This window comes from Bos grunniens, chromosome 26, assembly GCF_055505025.1.
Source record: "Bos grunniens cultivar Pamir isolate PY7600 chromosome 26, Bosgru_T2T1.0, whole genome shotgun sequence".
In the NCBI taxonomy this organism is placed as follows: Eukaryota; Metazoa; Chordata; class Mammalia; order Artiodactyla; family Bovidae; genus Bos; species Bos grunniens.
In genome coordinates, this window is record NC_141190.1 from 51,272,589 (window position 1) to 51,289,715 (window position 17,127).

The 17,127-nt window shown below is 65.0% G+C and overlaps 1 protein-coding gene across 2 annotated transcripts in view; it reads left to right on the top strand.

Annotated features, from left to right (window-relative positions):
- Positions 1-415: 415 nt before the first annotated feature.
- The window catches only part of ADGRA1 (adhesion G protein-coupled receptor A1), a 35,437-nt gene continuing 18,725 nt past the window's right edge, over positions 416-17,127 (top strand). The window contains exons 1-5 of one of the 2 annotated variants that reach the window (XM_086379078.1): positions 416-741; positions 1,447-1,632; positions 8,758-8,885; positions 9,872-9,995; positions 14,323-14,468. In XM_086379078.1, the coding sequence (XP_086235204.1) occupies positions 1,630-1,632; positions 8,758-8,885; positions 9,872-9,995; positions 14,323-14,468 (401 nt within the window). In that variant the 5' untranslated portion in view covers positions 416-741; positions 1,447-1,629. The remainder of the gene's footprint in view (positions 742-1,446; positions 1,633-8,757; positions 8,886-9,871; positions 9,996-14,322; positions 14,469-17,127) is intronic. The other variant, XM_086379079.1, reaches the window with a different exon arrangement.

Genomic DNA, 17,127 nt, shown 5'->3' on the forward strand with positions numbered 1-17,127 from the left:
GGGGGCTCTTTCTGCACAGCTGAGGCCCGTCGACAGGGCAGGACCACCTGCTGACTCACGCTGGGATGCACTGTAGGCTGACCTCACTGTGGCCATCTTTGGATTTGAGAATATTTTAAGACAAGAACTGTGAAAACTCCTCCGAAATTAATTTCCTTGTTCCTATTTGTGTTCCCAGAGCCCTAAAGGGACAGGGGCTTCCTGCCAGAATAACACAGAGCTCCCACCCCGCTCCCCGCCTCCCCCAGGGGGTGTTTTGATGGGAGCTGTCCGCTTCTGTTGGCAGCGAAGGCGAAACCACCGGTTGTCTCTTTAAATCGGCTCTGCGGAGTCTGGGCCGGCGGGCTGGCTGGGAAGAACCATCGCCGCTGCCGCAGGGAGCCGCCGCGTGCGCGTCAGCGCCTCCCCCGTCCCCATGGTTACGGCTCAGCCTCCGACCGGCCTGTCCCCGGCGGTCGCCCGCCCGCGGGGGCAGGCAAAGCGGCCGCCGGCGATCCTCGCGCGGAGTTCGGGAAGCCGCCCGCTGAGAACGGCAGCTAGCGTGCGCTCCTGGCTCCGGCTCACCCCCGGCAGGCCGGGCTGGCCGGGCTGCGGTCTTGCAATCTGTTGATAACTCTACTCTCTAGCCGGCGCGCTGCCCCTGGGATGGACAACGGCTCCCCAGACCCGGGAACGCGCCCCACCTCTCCGCCAGCGGGAAGCACAGGACTGCGGCCACTCCAGCTCGTTTCGCCAAAATAGGTGAGAAGTTGGGCTGCGTTTCTCCAGGGTCTGCACGCAGGTGCGCCCCCCCTCAAGGAGGCAGCAGGACACAGCTTGGGGGTGGGGGGGCGGCGGGCAGGTCGGAGCCCTCCGGCAGCAGCGTCCACTCCCCAGGCCGCCCCCCGGGGCATCAGCGCCGGCCAGGGGCCGGCTGTGCCTGCTCTTGCAAATGCAGATTCTGAACAACTTTGGGTTCCGCTGACGGAACCCATCCACCGGGGAAACCGGGCTGTGTGGGGAGAGGCTGGTCGGTAAGGTCTGGCCACATCCAGGCAGAAGCTTCACCCGCCCGGGTCTGGCTGCTCGTGGGGGATTCTTGGCTGAGCTGACAGACGCTGTACGTGACTCCTGCAGCCTGAGACTGGGCTGAGAGTCCTGCGCTGGATGGCAAGCGGAGGCCGATTTTTAAATATGGAGAAGGAAGCGCTCCCCAGGGCACCATCCCTCCAAGGCCCCTGAGGCCCCGGGTCGTCCCGGAGCCTCTGCCGGACCCAGACGCCTGGAGCCGGACACTCCAACAGGCTGGCTGGGGCGAGAGAAGCCCAGAGCAGGGCAGACTGTGGGGGGCGCTGCTGCTGCTGCGCGGGAGGGGGTGCTGGCGCGGCGGGGGGTGGGGGGGCGCGGGGAGAGGGGGTGCGAGATGCGGGGAGGACCCCCACCACCTGGCCTTCCCTGCCTTCACAGATGGGGGCGGCCTCTCCCCCCTGCACCCACCCCATCGCCGCGGTCGCCCAGGGCTCGACCCCGTGGCCCCTTCGGGGTAGCTTGACCTTCCGGACGGCCATGGAGGCTGGCGAGGAGCAGGGAGCGACATAGGCGGCCGGGCCGTTCCACCCCTGCTCACACTTCAGTAACTTCGCTGTGCCCATGGTGAGTACACGGCGGCGGGGCTCAGGGGACCCCCCCCCCACCCTGCCACCACACGCAGGCACGCGAGCCGCTGTGTGCTCCGCTGGGTGGGGGGCGCCTGCGGGTCCTGCAGCTAGGCGCCCGGGGGGCGGGGCCGTGGGGGGGGTGGGGCCGTGCCGGGGGGTGGGGAGGGGGGGCCGCGGGCTGCTGCTCCGCCGCGGCTCTTCAGCGGCGGCTCTCGGAGATCATACTAATTAGCGGCGTGCTGCAATGTTGAATCACTGAGTCAGGGGAGGCGGCGGCCTGCCCCGGCCTCGCCCTCCACCTGTGCAAACCTCTCTGACCCCAGACTTGGGGGCCCCCGGGGGGCGCTGGGGTACTGCCCTCTCCTGGCCCCAGGCCCTGCGCACGGCCCTCCCTCCCACTGCAGCCCTTCCCATCGGAAAGTTGGCGAACGCAAGGCAGGGGACGTGAGTGGGCTTCAGCGGCACACGCAGCGGGCATGGAGGCCCCTCTCCAGCACAGGGGGCGCGCCCGGCTTGCGGGGGTGCGGCCGACATGCAGGGGCTCGGCCTGCAGGCCCGGGGCCCTTCCCTGCGGTCGCAGCCGGTTTGAATTCCAGTAAAGGATACACTGTACTCGCTTGTGACGGGCAGCTGCCGGCACGTGCAGAGAATGCCGATGGCTGAGGATGGCACCCCCACGGCCAGAGCTCGGACCCCAAGTCTGAAGATGCAGGCCTGAGCCTCCACAAACAGGGGCTGTCCAAGCTTCTTGTTGGTTCCCTTCCCGTTGGATCTGAAATGTCCAAAGAGCGATGCCTTTTGCTGAAGGTCAGCGTCATCTCGAGGGCTCAGAGGCAGGGAGCAGGCTGCACCTGCCTCTCCAGCGTCCGGCGGTGTGCGCCCTGGGGCCCCCAGCTGGGGCCCCAGCTCTGAACCAGGCACCTGTTGCCCCATGGGTGTACCCCAACACAGCCAGGGCCTCAGTCTGGCCGTGTTTGTAGCTCCGCCTCCTCGAGTTCAGATCCTTATTCGCAATCTGGGTCCCCTTGTCGGCAGACAAAGGCTGGACTGAGCTGCCTGGGGGTGGGCCCTACAGCTGCTGGTCTAGGTGCCCCAGCGTCAGGCCTGTCTTCACCTCCGTCTCTGACCCTCTCTGACCTGTCAAGCGCCTTCCTCGCCGCAAGTCCATCCACATCCTGCCCCCAGCTCCCACCCACGCCACGTGGGCGTCTATGACAGGAGGAAAGAGCTGAGGCACCTTTGTCCAGAGAGCTTGGACCTAGTGGCTCACTGGTTCCAGTCCTAAGAAGTCACATTCACACTGGGGAGCGTTTCTGAAAGGAGCTGCCGCACCCAAGCCCATGCCTGCGGGTCTGGCGCGAGCAGGTTCCCGCACGTGTCTGGGAGCCCGTGGGGCAGCTGCTCGAGGGCCCTGGGGGCAGTGAGGAGGAAAGCCGACTGGCCGGTGGCTCTGGCCCCGTGTCCAGGCTGCCCCCTCCATCCACCTGCTCGGCCCCGGCCCCGACAGTCGGCTGCCCCGACTCCGGGCCCTGAGTGAGGCCATGGCCACATCTGAACATTGCTGAGCCCTGAGCATCTTCGGGCAGGCCTGCTGGAGCCGGTGACGCCTCTGAGCAAGCTTCCTGTGCACCCTCGGGGCTGACACCCTGGGGGCAGGGGTCTGCACCCAACAGCCCGGCGTCCTCGGGCCAAGCCGGGCCCCATCGACCGCCCTCAGGGCCCTGACCCTCATCCCGAGGCTCACAGTGTCCAACTGCACCGCTGCTGCTGCGATGGCCCTGTCCACACTCCCCTTCGAGCAGCCCCACGATTCTCACCGAAACCGCAGAGAACGAGGTCTCCCAGGGAACACAGTGACAGGTCTGGAAGGGGAGTGAAAGCTGTCCTGGCCGGGTGCTCTGTCCTTCCTACGTGCCGCATCCGGCAGTCCCGCAGGCGTGGCTCGCCGGCCACACCTGTCGCCAGGGACTGGCTAGACGGCAGGACTAGAACGTGTGCTTCCCACAGCCCTGTGGCCTCGAGCGTGGCCCGGAGGGTGAGCTCACTGACCCTGGGGCCTGAGCACCTTGGGGACCTGCTCAGCGGTGGCACCTGGCCTGGCCTGGCCCAAGGAAAGCCCAGTGGAGCCCCGCTAGCTCTGAGCAGGGTTGACCTTTGCTGGGTCCCGCGGGGCCGGGACAGGGTGAGAGGCCCCCCAAGGCCAGACCCTGCGTGGGGGCCCCGGTCCACACAGGAGCACCCACATTCCCCTGAGAAGGATGGAAGTAAAACCCCAGAAAGACCAGCAGGGCAGGGGCCAAGAAGCCGGAGCCGAGGGGCAACGGGAGGTAGGGGGCCCGCAGGGCATCCAGGGGCTCCACCCGGGCCGGGGGGACCCGGCCAGACCTGAGGGGTTCGGGCCCTGGCTCAGCTGACCCGCCCACCACGCCTGCAGCTCCCCGGAGCGCCAGCGGGTCCCTCCCACCTGCCACGTCGCCTTCGGGCCAGTATTTCACCTTGCGACAGCCTAGGCACCTGCCTGCGTCTCTCAGAGCGTGTCCCCCCGCTGCTTCCTCTTGGTGGGGACCGTTTCACGCACGTGACCCTTGGTCCAGAAGGAACCCCGTGGTAGTTCTCAGTGTATTTTCTTCAGAGTTCCTCGTCGTGCACCTAACCTGCATACCCTCAAAAGCTGACGCCGCACACCCCTCAGCATCCCCCCATCAGGATGGCATGTGCCCCGAACGGGCAGACTCCTGCCCTTATGCGCCTGCCCTCCCGGACTCCTCGTGGAGGAGGGACAGGTCGGCAGACGAGGGGCCCCAGGGCCCACGGGAGTGTCTGGGTCGGGACGACCCCGGGCGGAAGGGCCTGTCCTGTCTGCCTCCAGCTGCCCATGGGCCCAGCCTGGACGTCTGAGCGCACAGGATGGACGCCCAGAGACAATCCGACCCACAGCCTGGAGAGGCCACTTTGCCTCATGTGATCAGACAGGCGACGCCTGACCTGACGGCTTCCTCCTGTGTTTTTGTCTTTCTCCACATCCTGATGTGTGTGATCGCAGAACGTAACAGAGAGGACACATCCAAGAAAATAACAATAAGACATAAATGAAAGGGAAATGCAAGCCAGACTGCAGGCACAGCTGCCCCGGGATCACTGCTCAGAGCCTGCGGGTGCCACGGGGCAGCGGAGACCAGGTGCTCAGGACAAGACACACCCCGCGTGGCCTCGAAACAGCCGCCAAGGCCTGTACACACCCCGCCGTGGCCTCAACACACCCCGCCGTGGCCTGTACACACCCCACCGTGGCCTCAACACACCCCGCCGTGGCCTCGACACATCCCCGTGACCTCAACACACACCTGCCGTGGCCTCTACACACCCCACTGAGGCTTCTACACACCCCGCCGTGGCCTCGACACACCCCACTGTGGCCTCAACACACCCTGCCGAGGCCTGTACACACCCCACTGTGGCCTCAACACACCCCACCAAGGCCTGTACATACCCTGCTGTGGCCTCTACACACCCCCATGGCCTCTACACACCCCGCCATGGCCTCTACACACCCCACCGAGGCCTGTACACACCCCACCATGGCCTCGACACACCCCCGTGGCCTCTACACACCCCGCCGTGGCCTCTACACACTCTGCTGTGGCCTTTATACACCCCACCGTGGCCTCTACACATACCACTGTGGTCTCGACTGGCCGTCCTGTGGGTGAAGACGTGAGCGGGATCATTAGCCCTGGCCCTGGAGCTGGGGTAGGCCCGCGGCTCTCAGCAGTTGGTGGGCTGCCTCGTCCGCGAGAAGGCCAGGGTTGCTTCACCTCCCTTCCTCCCTGGGTTCTCTGGATGCCCCTCGGCCCAGAGGCCCACACTCCATCTGCGGTCACTGGTCCCAGCACACGGCTGGCCCCACAGCCTCCACGGGCCTTACCCATCGGGTACCATCTGACCAGATACTGGACTGTCGTACGGGTTTTGCTGGTGGAATGCTTGCAGAGTGGATTCTTCCGTGAGGCACTTGCACACGTGTGAACTTTGAAATATAAGATGCGTCGCCATTTGCATTACCTAGTTTGAATTTTAAATGTCACCTCTAAAAATGTAGAAAGCGCTGTTGACAAGTCTGATTTGGAGAAGGAAACGGAAACAGGAGGCTGAATGGAATCCAATCCCTGTCTCTCCCGAAGCATATAGTGTGGGTGCCGCTGCTGGCGGTCAAAGACCCCACACCACCACACGAAGCCTCAAAACTGGGCCCGCAGATGGAAAGGAGGGGGTGCGAAGGTGGGTGACCCCACGCGCTCCAAGGCCGCGTGGGCGTCGTGCCCAGGAAACGCCTTTGTGTCCAGAACCGACGCTCCCAGCTGGGTTCCTGCTGCAGGAGACGCACTCCCGGCTCTTCCTACGTGCAGCAGAAAGGGGTCTCCCCGTGTGGACAGAACCTGGCAGCTTGCGCGCGCTGGAGGGGAGCTCTCCACCACGTGTCCAGGCCCTGCACAGGCTCCCCCATCACAGCCCAACTAGGCCAGCGTTCCACAGACGCAGTCATCAGGCCGCCCCGCGGACGCTGCTCCTGGAAGCATGCGCTTGCTCTGCTCAACCGCCCCCGGCCCCGCGTCCCTGCCTCCCCAGACAAGAGTTGGAGGTCTGACTTCAGTCTTGAGGGGTAGTGACGGTGCCCGGAGAAGGTGGGGAATGGACTTGTGAGCCCCCCGGGGAGGCTGGCCCCACCTGGGCCCTTCAGCTCCGGGCAAGACGTGAGGGTGTGGGTCCCGACTGGGTCTCTGGGAGAACGGGCCAGGCCGGACCTGCGGCGACTCTCACGTGCGGATGTGAAACCAGAAACAGAGGCCCCAGCGTGCCTCCGTGGTGAGTCAGGCGGCCTCAGCCCGTGAGGACGTCACCGGAGGGGCAAACTGTCGTCTCCCGTGAGAGGAACCTCATGCACAGGCCCGGGACGCCCCCAGAGCCCCGTCAGACCTGAGTCCAGACCATCACAGCCGAGGACTCCGGGAAGAAAAGGCCCTTTGGTATCAGGACTCGACCGAGAAGACCTGTCTCTTCTCGACGTTCGCGGTGAGCTGTGTCTGGCAGGAGGCCAGTGCCCGTGGAGCCTGGCAGGTGCAGAAACACCGCGGGACTCCGGGCACCAGGCCCCTCCCGCCCTCGCCCGGCCGAGACACTCAGAGTTCGGGATGCACGGGGCCCCGGGGGTGGGCTGTGGGAGCCCAACACCCTGAAAGTGAGACCTCAGCGCTGCCATCTGCCCCGCCGCCCCCTCGTGAGACATCCGCTCTCCACCGGGAGCCCATCCTGCCCTTGTCGGGAGGCCCCGTCGCCGGGGTACAGACCTCTAGGCGCAGGACAGGCCCAACGGCCTCCATCCTGCAGAAGCGGCTCCTCGGGGTGCGACACGAATCCTGCCAGGGTCTGACCGCAGTCCCTCGGGGCACCACCTTCCCGGTGCTGGAGTGGGGTCCCCGGAACACACAGCCAGCTCCCCCGTCATCCTGAGGCCCGTGTCCCCTGCCTGACTCTCCCCCGAGCCCGGCCCACATCCTGCTGAGACCGTGCAGCCTGGCGTCTGCAAGCAGCATGGTGCTTCCTTGGCCGCCCCTCACTCTGGGCGGGCACTGTTCCTGCCTCACTTCCTTGGCCGCCCCTCACTCTGGGCGGGCACTGTTCCTGCCTCACTTCCTTGGCCGCCCCTCACTCTGGGGCGGGCACTGTTCCTGCCTCACTCGTCCACTGGGCCCCTGGGCAGCCAGACGCCGAGGTCCCCTTGGTGTCCAGGTCATGCAGCGCCTGTTCCCAGGGGACCGAATTCCATCCACTGTTGCCACGGCGACAGACACCTTCTCACCCAAGTCTGCATCAGAGCAAAGTCAGGGAGCAGGGGCCAGGCTGGGCCTGGAGTGGCATCTATGAGCTCGGCCTTGGCCGGCCAGGCCTCGTGTCCTCTGGGCTGAGCAACGTCCATCAGGAGACAAGCAGCCTGAGCCCGAGGACAGCAGTTTCCTGTCTCCCGCTGTGGACAGGCCCAGGCCTTCTCGGGGTGCCCCTCCGTCCCCACCACTGCAGCCTAGAGGCGCCATCAGCTGCCTCCACTGCTGCTCGGCCGGGGGCAGGCGCCTCAGCATGGACTCTCTGTGGTCTGGGGAGCAGGGCGGAGCCCAACCCTGAGCACCAGCCCTGCAGGCACAGCCAGGGCAACTCAGGCGGTCTCACGGGGCCACTGGGCCACACTCCACAGGCCCAGCCTGGCCCCCAGCGTGCCCTCCAGAGCCCAGCGCATCGGAAAAAAATGGAGCACAGATCCCGCCCTTGACCTGGGTAGTGGGCACCAGAGCGCCCGCTCCACAGGCAGAGGCTATCCCCGGGCGGCTATGGCAAAGCCCCAAGAGCAGGAGGCTCAAACCACAGCCCAGGAGGCTGGTGTCCTGGGGCCGCTCCCTGCCGTGTAGACGCCCCCCACATGCTGCTGCAGCCTATCCTGCTGTCCTCCTTCTCACAAAGGCTCTGGCCCCTTCGGGTCAGGGCTGCCCCAGGACCGTGTCTGACCTGAGCCGGGCCCCTGAAGCCCAGAGTCCCTGGACTGTGGGGACGCCGCCTGCAGCAGGGCTCTCGTGTGACGCACAGTGGAGGCGGGACGCTGCAGGGGTCTGGGGCGGCTTCACACCCGGCAGGACCACCGAGACTGGGCAGACTCTCCTGGGAGACCTTTCCCGGCAGCGCGTCACTGGGTGTGCGGCCCACAGAGGGACCTGGGGGCAACCCGACAGGAGCCTCCCAGGGCAGTGCCGTCACACAGGCACCTCTGATGGCAGTGGGCTCCGGGCGACCCACGCCCCCGGGATGGAGGGAGGCTGGCAGGCCGACCCCCAGCCCAGCAGGGCGCTGCCCCTGGGGAGGCGGCCATCAGAGCCCACAGGGACACCCGCGGCTGGGCCGAGTGCTGGGCACCTCTGCCCTGAGCGCTCCCTGGGTTGGGGGCCCTGCCCCTGCCCCAGGCTTTCCCAGCAAGTCTCCTGGTGCAGGAATGGCCTCCTGGAGCTTGCGGGGCGGACGCTGGTCCTGGGAGAGCCCGGCCACGCTGGTCATGCGGTGCGCTCCGTGTCCTTTCCAGGATCTGAGGACTGTCCTCTCCCTGCCCCCGTCCCCAGGGGAGCTCCTGCACCCCGTGGTGTACGCCTGCACGGCCGTCATGCTGCTGTGTCTGCTGGCCTCCGCCGCCACCTACATCGTCCACCAGAGGTGAGCCCCCTCCCCGTGCTCGTGTAGAAAGGAGTCCCTGGCAGGTGCCTCACAGGCCTGGGTGGCCCTGGCGGCCACGGGTGGCTGAGTGCTGGGGGACAGACATCCCAGGCCCTCAAGTTCTCATCCCGTCGGTAACACGCACTCTTCCTCCAAGGGCCCCGACAGCCCACGCCCCAAAGAGGTCAGAGTAGCCGCACAACCCTCAGAGCAGCCCTGCCCTGGGCCGGCCGGCCACAGGGGAGTCCAGTGGGTTCTCTACGTCCCTCAAAGATGACCCGGGAAAAGCGAGGAGGGGTCCTGGCCACCATCAGAGTCCAGACCATGGGCAGAGCCTAGACCATGGTCATAACTGTGGTCAGGGGAGCAGCTTGGGCACATAGCGGGCCAGGGCCACAGGTAGAGGCCTGAGTGTGACTGAGGCCGCAGAGAAGCTGTGGTCGCAGTCACAGCTGCAGGCACAGACTGAGAAGCCTAGTGTGAGCACTGCCGGGCTGGCCCTGGGCGTGGACTCCACCCCAAGCAGCGTCCTCTGCGGCAGGCACGGCTGTGGGGTCCTCAGTCAGCCACAGCCTTCTCCCAAGGTACAGACTCGATCAGATGCGAAGAGCTCCGCCTGGGGAATGAGGAAGCCAGACTGGCATCCCCCCCGACCTTCCCCCGTGACCTTGGACAAGTCGTGAGGTCCCAGGGCCTGTAGGTTCTCGTTTGTCTGACAACCGGAGACGTCCAGGCCCAGCATCCCAGGGTGACTTTACACCAAGCACCCGAGGCCACAAGCTAGAGTGGACGGCAAGTTCGTCCATCCACCCCCAGCCTGGTCTCCCTGGTGTGCTGTTCCCAGCCTGTCCCCGTCCACCCGAGGCCTCTAGCCCAGTCCCGGCAGGACGGAGCACGGCCTGTGCGGCTGAGGCCGCCCCGCACCCCGCACCCTGCCTCGCGCCCCGGCCAGGGAGACGGCTGCTAACCTTGGTCTCGCCCCACAGCGCCATCCGGATCAGCCGCCCGGGCCGGCACACCCTCCTGAACTTCTGTCTCCACGCGGCCCTGACCTTCTCTGCCTTCGCGGGCGGCATCAACCGCACCAGGTTCCCGACCCTGTGCCAGGCGGTGAGTGCTGTCTTCATTTGCTGCCAGGTCTGAAGTGTTTATCGACTCTCTGGCCAAGGGGGAGATTTGTGATGATCGTCCCGAGTGTGAAATAACACACGAGCATTTGTGCAGGGCTTTCTCGTGACAGGGACTCTTTAGCACCCAGTACATCTGTATCACAGTTTCTCCGCTGTGTGAGTCTGACCGATCTGCTCAGCACCTGATCACGTTATTTAGTTTATTTTCCAACTGGACCAGTTTTCTCCAAGCCCCTGGTGACATGTTAACGAGATAATTTCCAACAAACTGGCTGATCACAGAAGCAGGGACTCGACCTGCCTCTCCTGCAAATGGGTGGGCAGGAGCTCAGGAGCTGGGCCTGCTCCCTCGGCCCAGGTAAGAGTCCCGGCCTCACCAGGGAGACAGTGCCCTCACCGTTGAGTCACCAGGGGTTGGGGGTGCCCACCCCACGTGGCACCCAGTGCTCTCACACGGACTGGAAGGTCTGGCCCTCTTGGGTGAGCAGGGGCCTTTGGGAGAAGAAGTCTTGGGGGGTCTTCTTCCCACCCCCGGCCCCGCCTGGCCTTTCTTAGAAGGAGGGGAAAGGGGTTTCCTTGGTGATCCAGTGGGTGAGACTCCAAAGCTTCCACTGCAGAGGTTGTGCATTTGATCCCTGGTTGGGAAATGATCCCACAAACCTCGCAGCGAAGCCAAAAAAGAAAGGGGGGCGTATGAAGTACCCCCTGGTCCTGACAGAGCCAGAGAGGCCCCTCCGTCAGCCACGAGTCAAGGACAAAGGCCCAGGGTCCATGCAGCTGGACATTGAGGGCCCTCTGCTCTCTCCCCCCAGCCTCTCAACAGCCCACCTACATGTGGCCCCGGCTCAGCCTGGCGGACAGTCCCCTCCTGGTGGGCAGATACCTCCAGGGCACAGTCCCCTCTAGGTGGACATTCACCTCCAAGTGGACAGTCCCCTCTAGGTGGACAGCCCCTCCCAGTGGGCAGACACCTCCAGGGGGACAGTCCCCTCCTGGCTGGCAGACCCTCTAGGTGGACAGTACCCGTGGGGGGAACAGTCCCCTCCTGGCGGGCAGACACCTCCAGCACTCATAAGGGGCCAGGTGGGGGCTTCCCCGTGGACCACAGGCATCTCACCAAGGACTCATTTGGTGGGTGTCCATCTGCCGGGACCACATGGAGAAAGTGTCCTGGCCAACACCCACCACCTCACAGGCTCCCCTTGTGGCCCTCGTTGTGTGAATTCAACAAGAGTGTGTTGACAGCCATGGGGGCTGCTTCAGCCCAATTCCCTGGCTCCCATGTGTGCCCGCTGACCTCAGCTCCTCTGTCCACACGAACTGACCTGTCCTTCTGCACCAACGGCAGCTGCTGGCAACTCCTGGGCGTCAGAGGGCAGGAGTCTGCTCCCACTGGGCAGGGGTGCCTCGGGGGAACTGGCTGTGAGCTCCTGCCCCTACATGCTCCCCCTGCAAACAAGGTGCCAGGCCTGTGCGGCAGGATGTTAAGGGCTCGGTTTCCAGTGCCCCCAGGCTCCTGAGCACAGAAGAGAAGTCAGCTTTCCACAAACCCGTGTGGATGCCAACCGTCCCACCGGGAGGCCGACTCTGGCAGAAAAGTCACCAGCACATCCCTGAACCACACGCGGGGCAGACACGCTCCTGGAGGTCTCTCAATAGTGCAGAAACACCCCCGGGGCAGCCCCGGGAAATCCAATTTGCCATCCGCCTCTGAACATCTGCTGAGACGCAGAGCAGTCTGGAAGCAGTAAAATGGACTGTTACCTTTATGTCCACACTTGCACTGCTGCCCGTGTGTGGGGACCCTGCCTGGGGAGCCCTGGGACCTGAGGCCGCCACCCCTCAGCACCTCCGGTCATCACGACCCCTACAGCCCCGGGAGCCCGGCCAGGAGCCCCCAACTCGGGAACTGTCCCCAAGCCTCCTGCCCAGACAGAGGCTCAGGGGCCAGGCATCCCTGTGGCAGCCAAGGCCAGGCCAGGCCAGCAGGCTGGACCCCTGAGTGTGTCATGGGCGGGGGCAGACAAGCCTGGAGGGCCTCAGAAGTCCTGCTGGTCACCTCGTGGTGACAACTTCCCCTCAGCTCTGAGTCCACGCTTCCAGAAGGAGCTGCGGCTTCACTCGCTCACTTGAAGACAAGCATTGGCCCAGGTGTGAGGCAGAGAGGACAAGATTCCAGCAGAGGGCCCGTGGCACACAGGCCAGGCTCACCGGGAGGAACAGTCAGGAGAGAGAGCAGGTGCGGGGCCAGGAGGCCGTGACTGTGGACCCCACACTCGCCGGAGGAGAGGGACCCCAGGGCACAGCTCAGAGCCAGGTCGGTTGGAAGGTGTGAAGCTCACTGTCCAGTGTCAAGCTGACCGGCCCTGGTGCCCAGACATTCGGTCATACATCCTTCTAGGGCGTCTGTGAGGGTGCTTCTGCGTGATACGAATGTTCAAGCGGCGGCCCAAGGAGAGCGGATTGTCCTCCCAGCGTCTGCCCTGTCCATCCCCGAGAGCCTGCACCGGACGGACAGACGTCTGGTCTGCGCAGGGAGAGCCCTGAGTGTCCTGGGCGGGCACCTCCCGCCTCTGGACCGGCTCAGACTGAACCCGCACAGCTGGCCGTCCTGCCGGCTGCAGACTCCGGGCGCCCCGCCGCCCCTGTCACGGGACGATTCGTCAGCGCCAGTGCGGTTTTGCCCTGGCCGGCAGCCAGACTGGCCCACTGTGCCCAACCCCTGCACCCCACCACCTGGGCTTAACAGCAGTGCCCACAGCCAGCAGCGCCCCCACACCGGCGGACGTCGCAGGGAAACACGCCCTAGGGCCGTGATGGGCGCTGGGGTCCAGAGCTGGCGGCTGGAGAGGAGAGGTGGTCGTTATGGGACCAGAGCCAGGCGCGCTGCGCGGAGGCTGCGATACCACGCACACCAGCGGCTCCACGCCCCGCGGAAGCCTGGCACGTCACGGAAGCGTGACGGCCCTGCAGCGACCTCTGCACGTGTCCACCTGAGGCTGGCGTCGGGGAGGTCCTGCTTCCCATCACCCACAGGCTGGCACGGTCCCGGCGCTCGGGGAAGACGGGCGGGGGCGGGGCCAGGGCCGGCCCAGGCCCCACCCGGAGGACGCGTCTGCGGTCCACCCCTTCTCTCGGCCAGGCCGAGGGGGTCACAGGCTCCAGGCTCCCAGGCACGAGGCCCAGACCGGGCAGAGAGAAGGCCTGGACGCTCCCCTCCGCGCGGGCAGCGACTGAAACACAGCCCAGCGTTCTCACAACAGTCCCACCCGTCCTTACGGGGCTTTCTCACAAGTTGAAGCTGAACTCTGCATGTGATAAACCCTTACAATGGTGCGATGTTACCTTTGTTTAGGGAATCTCGGTACTCCTTAAACACTGGCGTCCTTACAATCACAGCCATATTTTACCTGTCATCGCAAAACGTCAGGTCATTACTTCAAAGGTAGCCTCATTCTACAGAATTGGATGGCGATGATGGGGTGTGGAATGAACGCCCAATTAGCTAAAGCGGAGCCGCCACGGGCGTCGGGGCTGTTTCCATAGTAACGAGAGACTCGGACAGGCAAGGAGTGAACTTCAGCTTCTGATCCCGGAGGCACAGCATCCTGGAGACCCCCGCGCCTCCGCCCCTCCCTTCTGGCAGGCTCCGCGGGAGCTGAGCCAAGCTGACCACATGGCCCCCTAGCAAACGGAGTCTCCCGGCTAGGAGGGAGGGGGGCGGGGGTCAGGAGGAGGGGGCGGGGCCAGGAGGAGGGGGCGTGCCCACAGCTCCCTGCAGGAGGCCGAGCTGGCTCAGGGTCCCGGCCACCCACGCATCTTCCCTGAGCTCTGAGTCCCTGTGAAGGGTGGTGTCTGCCCCAGGACCCCAGGGCCCCTGCCAGGCCCACTTCCTGTCGCTGTTGAGCTGTTTCCTGAGGATGTGGGAGGGGGTAGCAGGACGAGGTGCGGGGCTCAGACTCGGGGAAGGGGCTCTGGGGGGATGGGGAGGGGCGCTGGGGAGACGTGGAGGGGCGCTGGGGGCCGAGGAGGGGCTCAGACACGGGGCAGGGGTTCTGGCAGGGGAGACGGGAGGGGCTCAGACTCGGGGCAGGGGTCCTGGGGGGACGGGGAAGGGGCGCTGGGGAGACGTGGAGGGGCGCTGGGGGCCGAGGAGGGGCTCAGACACGGGGCAGGGGTTCTGGCAGGGGAGACGGGAGGGGCTCAGACTCGGGGAAGGAGCGCTGGGGGAGAGGGGGAAGGTCGGGGCTCAGACTCAGGGCGGGGGCGCTGGCGGGCGGGCAGGCTCTCACTGGCTCCTCCCCCAGGTGGGCATCGTGCTGCACTACTCCACACTCTCCACTCTGCTGTGGATCGGAGTGACCGCCAGGAACATCTACAAGCAGGTGACCAAGAAGGCCCCTCTGTGCCCAGGGGCAGGCCAGCCGCCGTACCCCAAGCAGCCCCTGCTCAGGTACCCAGAGCATCTGATCCCCAGCCCTGGGCTTCCTGGGGGTTCTCGGCAAGCTGGCCATGGGGAAGCCTGGGCCCAGGGGTGATCGAAGGCCCAGGTGGCCAGGGCTGGGGGGCCGGGGTGGGGTGGGGCTGGGACAGGGTCAATGCCCAGGTGTGGGGTTCGTGCCCTCTGGTGCCACTGAGTCAGTGCGCGGAGGCCCCCGGTGCCCGCCGTGGGTGGGCAGGCGTGGACACGGCTCTGTGCTGGGCCAGGGTCCTGGTCTCGGCTTTGGTTTATTTACGGGTCTCGGTGAGTAGAGAGGGAACCTGACCTCAAGGTGACCGTGCGGCCTGGAAGTGGATTTGAATGGGGCTCCTTCTCCAGCTGGTCGTTCCCGTTTCCTCCTCAGACTGGGAAGGTTCGGGGTGGACGTGGTAGGACCAGGCCTGGGGCCAGTGGGACCCCCAGACATCCTTCCAGCATGCTGCCTGGGATGCCCCAGGGGACCCCAGAATGCGGCTGGGATGCCCTGGAAGCATCCGTCTGGGCTGCAGCAGGAGTGCCCCTCAGGAGATGCCATGGCATGGTCTCGGCTCTTTAAGACAAGGACGGGCCCGCCCGTCCCTAGGCAGCTGTCCACAGCAATCCCTGTTTTGCTGTCCTATGCCCTCCAATTTCCCAAACCAAGACTGAATCCAAATCGGCTGTTAGCACGAGCCAGGCCCAGATCAGCCTGTGTGGCCGGAGCCTGGGTGCCCGCTGCCCAGCGCCATCAGTGGCCCGTCTCCAGGCCATTGCCTGAGCTCAGAGAGCCTTGGAAGCCCTGCTGACCGCTGTGAGGTGCTCAGCCACCAGAGGCTGGCTGAGCTTCTGAGCGGGATGGTGCTGGGTGTCTGGGGCCCTGGCCTGGGATCCCGAGCACAGCTGCACCCAAGTGGTCCCGTAAGGGGCAGCGGCTCCTGGGGTCGTGGCCTGGACGGGGCAGGGGCGGGGGGTGCTTAGGCCCCCGCCCCGGAGTGGGCTCCGCACCTGAGGGGCCACTGGCCTATCCTCGTGAGCGCCCGCCCCGCAGGCGTCCAGTGAGGCAGATAAAAACGCTGTTGTTTAAGTGAGTATCGTGGCCCAGCCCCACCCCCGTTCCCGACACTGTCTGGTTTTCACGTGGAGCAGACACGTTGCCACGTGGCAGCCAGGGCTGGTGGCTTCTGCTGCAGCTTGGGCCAGGGAGGCGAGATTTCTTCATCTTATCTCCTGCCAGGGAGGCCCCCGGGTTTAAAAATCACTCTCAAAATGTGTTTCCGTTTCCGGAGCTGAAACTGATTGCAGAGCTGCCTGGTGGCTGCCTGGTGGTGGAGCAAGCTGTGGTTTTACGCGGTGGCTTCTGAATGCATGTAACCAGGCTGGCCCTGTGGGTCTGTGTCCTGGGGGCAGGGGCCCAGCCCAGCTGCATGGTCACACCCACAGCTCACTCCCCCCAGTGCCTCCTGGGGACCACTGCCGCCCACCCGCCTGCGTCTGCTGCCCCTGGGACAAGAAGCCTGGTGCTAAAGGCCGCCCACCCAGTGCAGTGGCCCCGAGGGTCCCTCGGTCACCGGCACACACCCCCACGGGTGTGGCTGTCAGAGAGGGGGCGTCTGCTTCAGACTTGCCTGCCCCCCTGCCCAGCTGCTCTCTCTGGCCCAGCCTGGCCTGGGGCTGGCAGCAGGTGTGATAGGCCTGGACCTTCTCCAGAGAACAGAGGCTGATGACGGGGACCTCAGGGACCAGGAGGAACTGTCAGGGGCTGGAGACGTTCCCTCCAGGGCCGCTGGGGCTTGAACTCTGCCCTGGAGCCTCCACCCTCTTCTCCTCCACCCAGAAGCATCCTTGTCAGGGGGCTTTCTCGCCGGGCCGCCGGGCGCATCGCTTCACTGCATCCTGAGCCCCCAGGACGAGAAAGTCACCTGTGCTTCACCAATTGCAGCAAGGATTTAGCTCCTGGGACCTCCCGGGAGGAGTGTGCTGCGAGGCCCCTTGCGGACAGAGCACGCCACATCCTGCTGGGCCTCAGGGAAGGCCCCATGGCTGGGCAGAGCCCCGAGTCCTCCCAACTCAGTTCTGCGGCTTTCTGATGAGAACTAAAAACATTTGTGAAATCCCACACTAACATTATGCTTCCCTGGTGGCTCAGACGGTAAAGCATCTGCCTGCAGTGCGGGAGACCTGGGTTCGATTCCTAGGTTAGGAAGATCCCCTGGAGAAGGAAATGGCTACCCAATTCAGTATTCTGGCCTGGAAAATTCCATGGACAGAGGAGCCTGGGGGGCTACAGTCCATGGGATTGCAAAGAGTCAGACACGACTGAGCAACTTCACTGGTTCACACTAACATTAAAATAGTTTTCTCTATTTTTGCATGAACGGCCATTGGACTTTGGGTAGAGATTGCACTGAATCTGGAGAGCACGTTAAGAAGCGTTAGCATTTTAACATTATTCAGTTCAGTTTAGTCGCTCAGTTGTGTCCAACTCTTTGTGACCCCACGGACTGCAGCACGCCAGGCCTCCCTGTCCATCACCAGCTCCCAGAGTTTACTCAAATTCATGGCCATCGAGTCACTGATGCCATCCAACCATCTCATCCTCTGTCATCCCCTTCCCCTCCCGCCTTCAATCTTTCCCAGCATCAGGGTCTTTTCC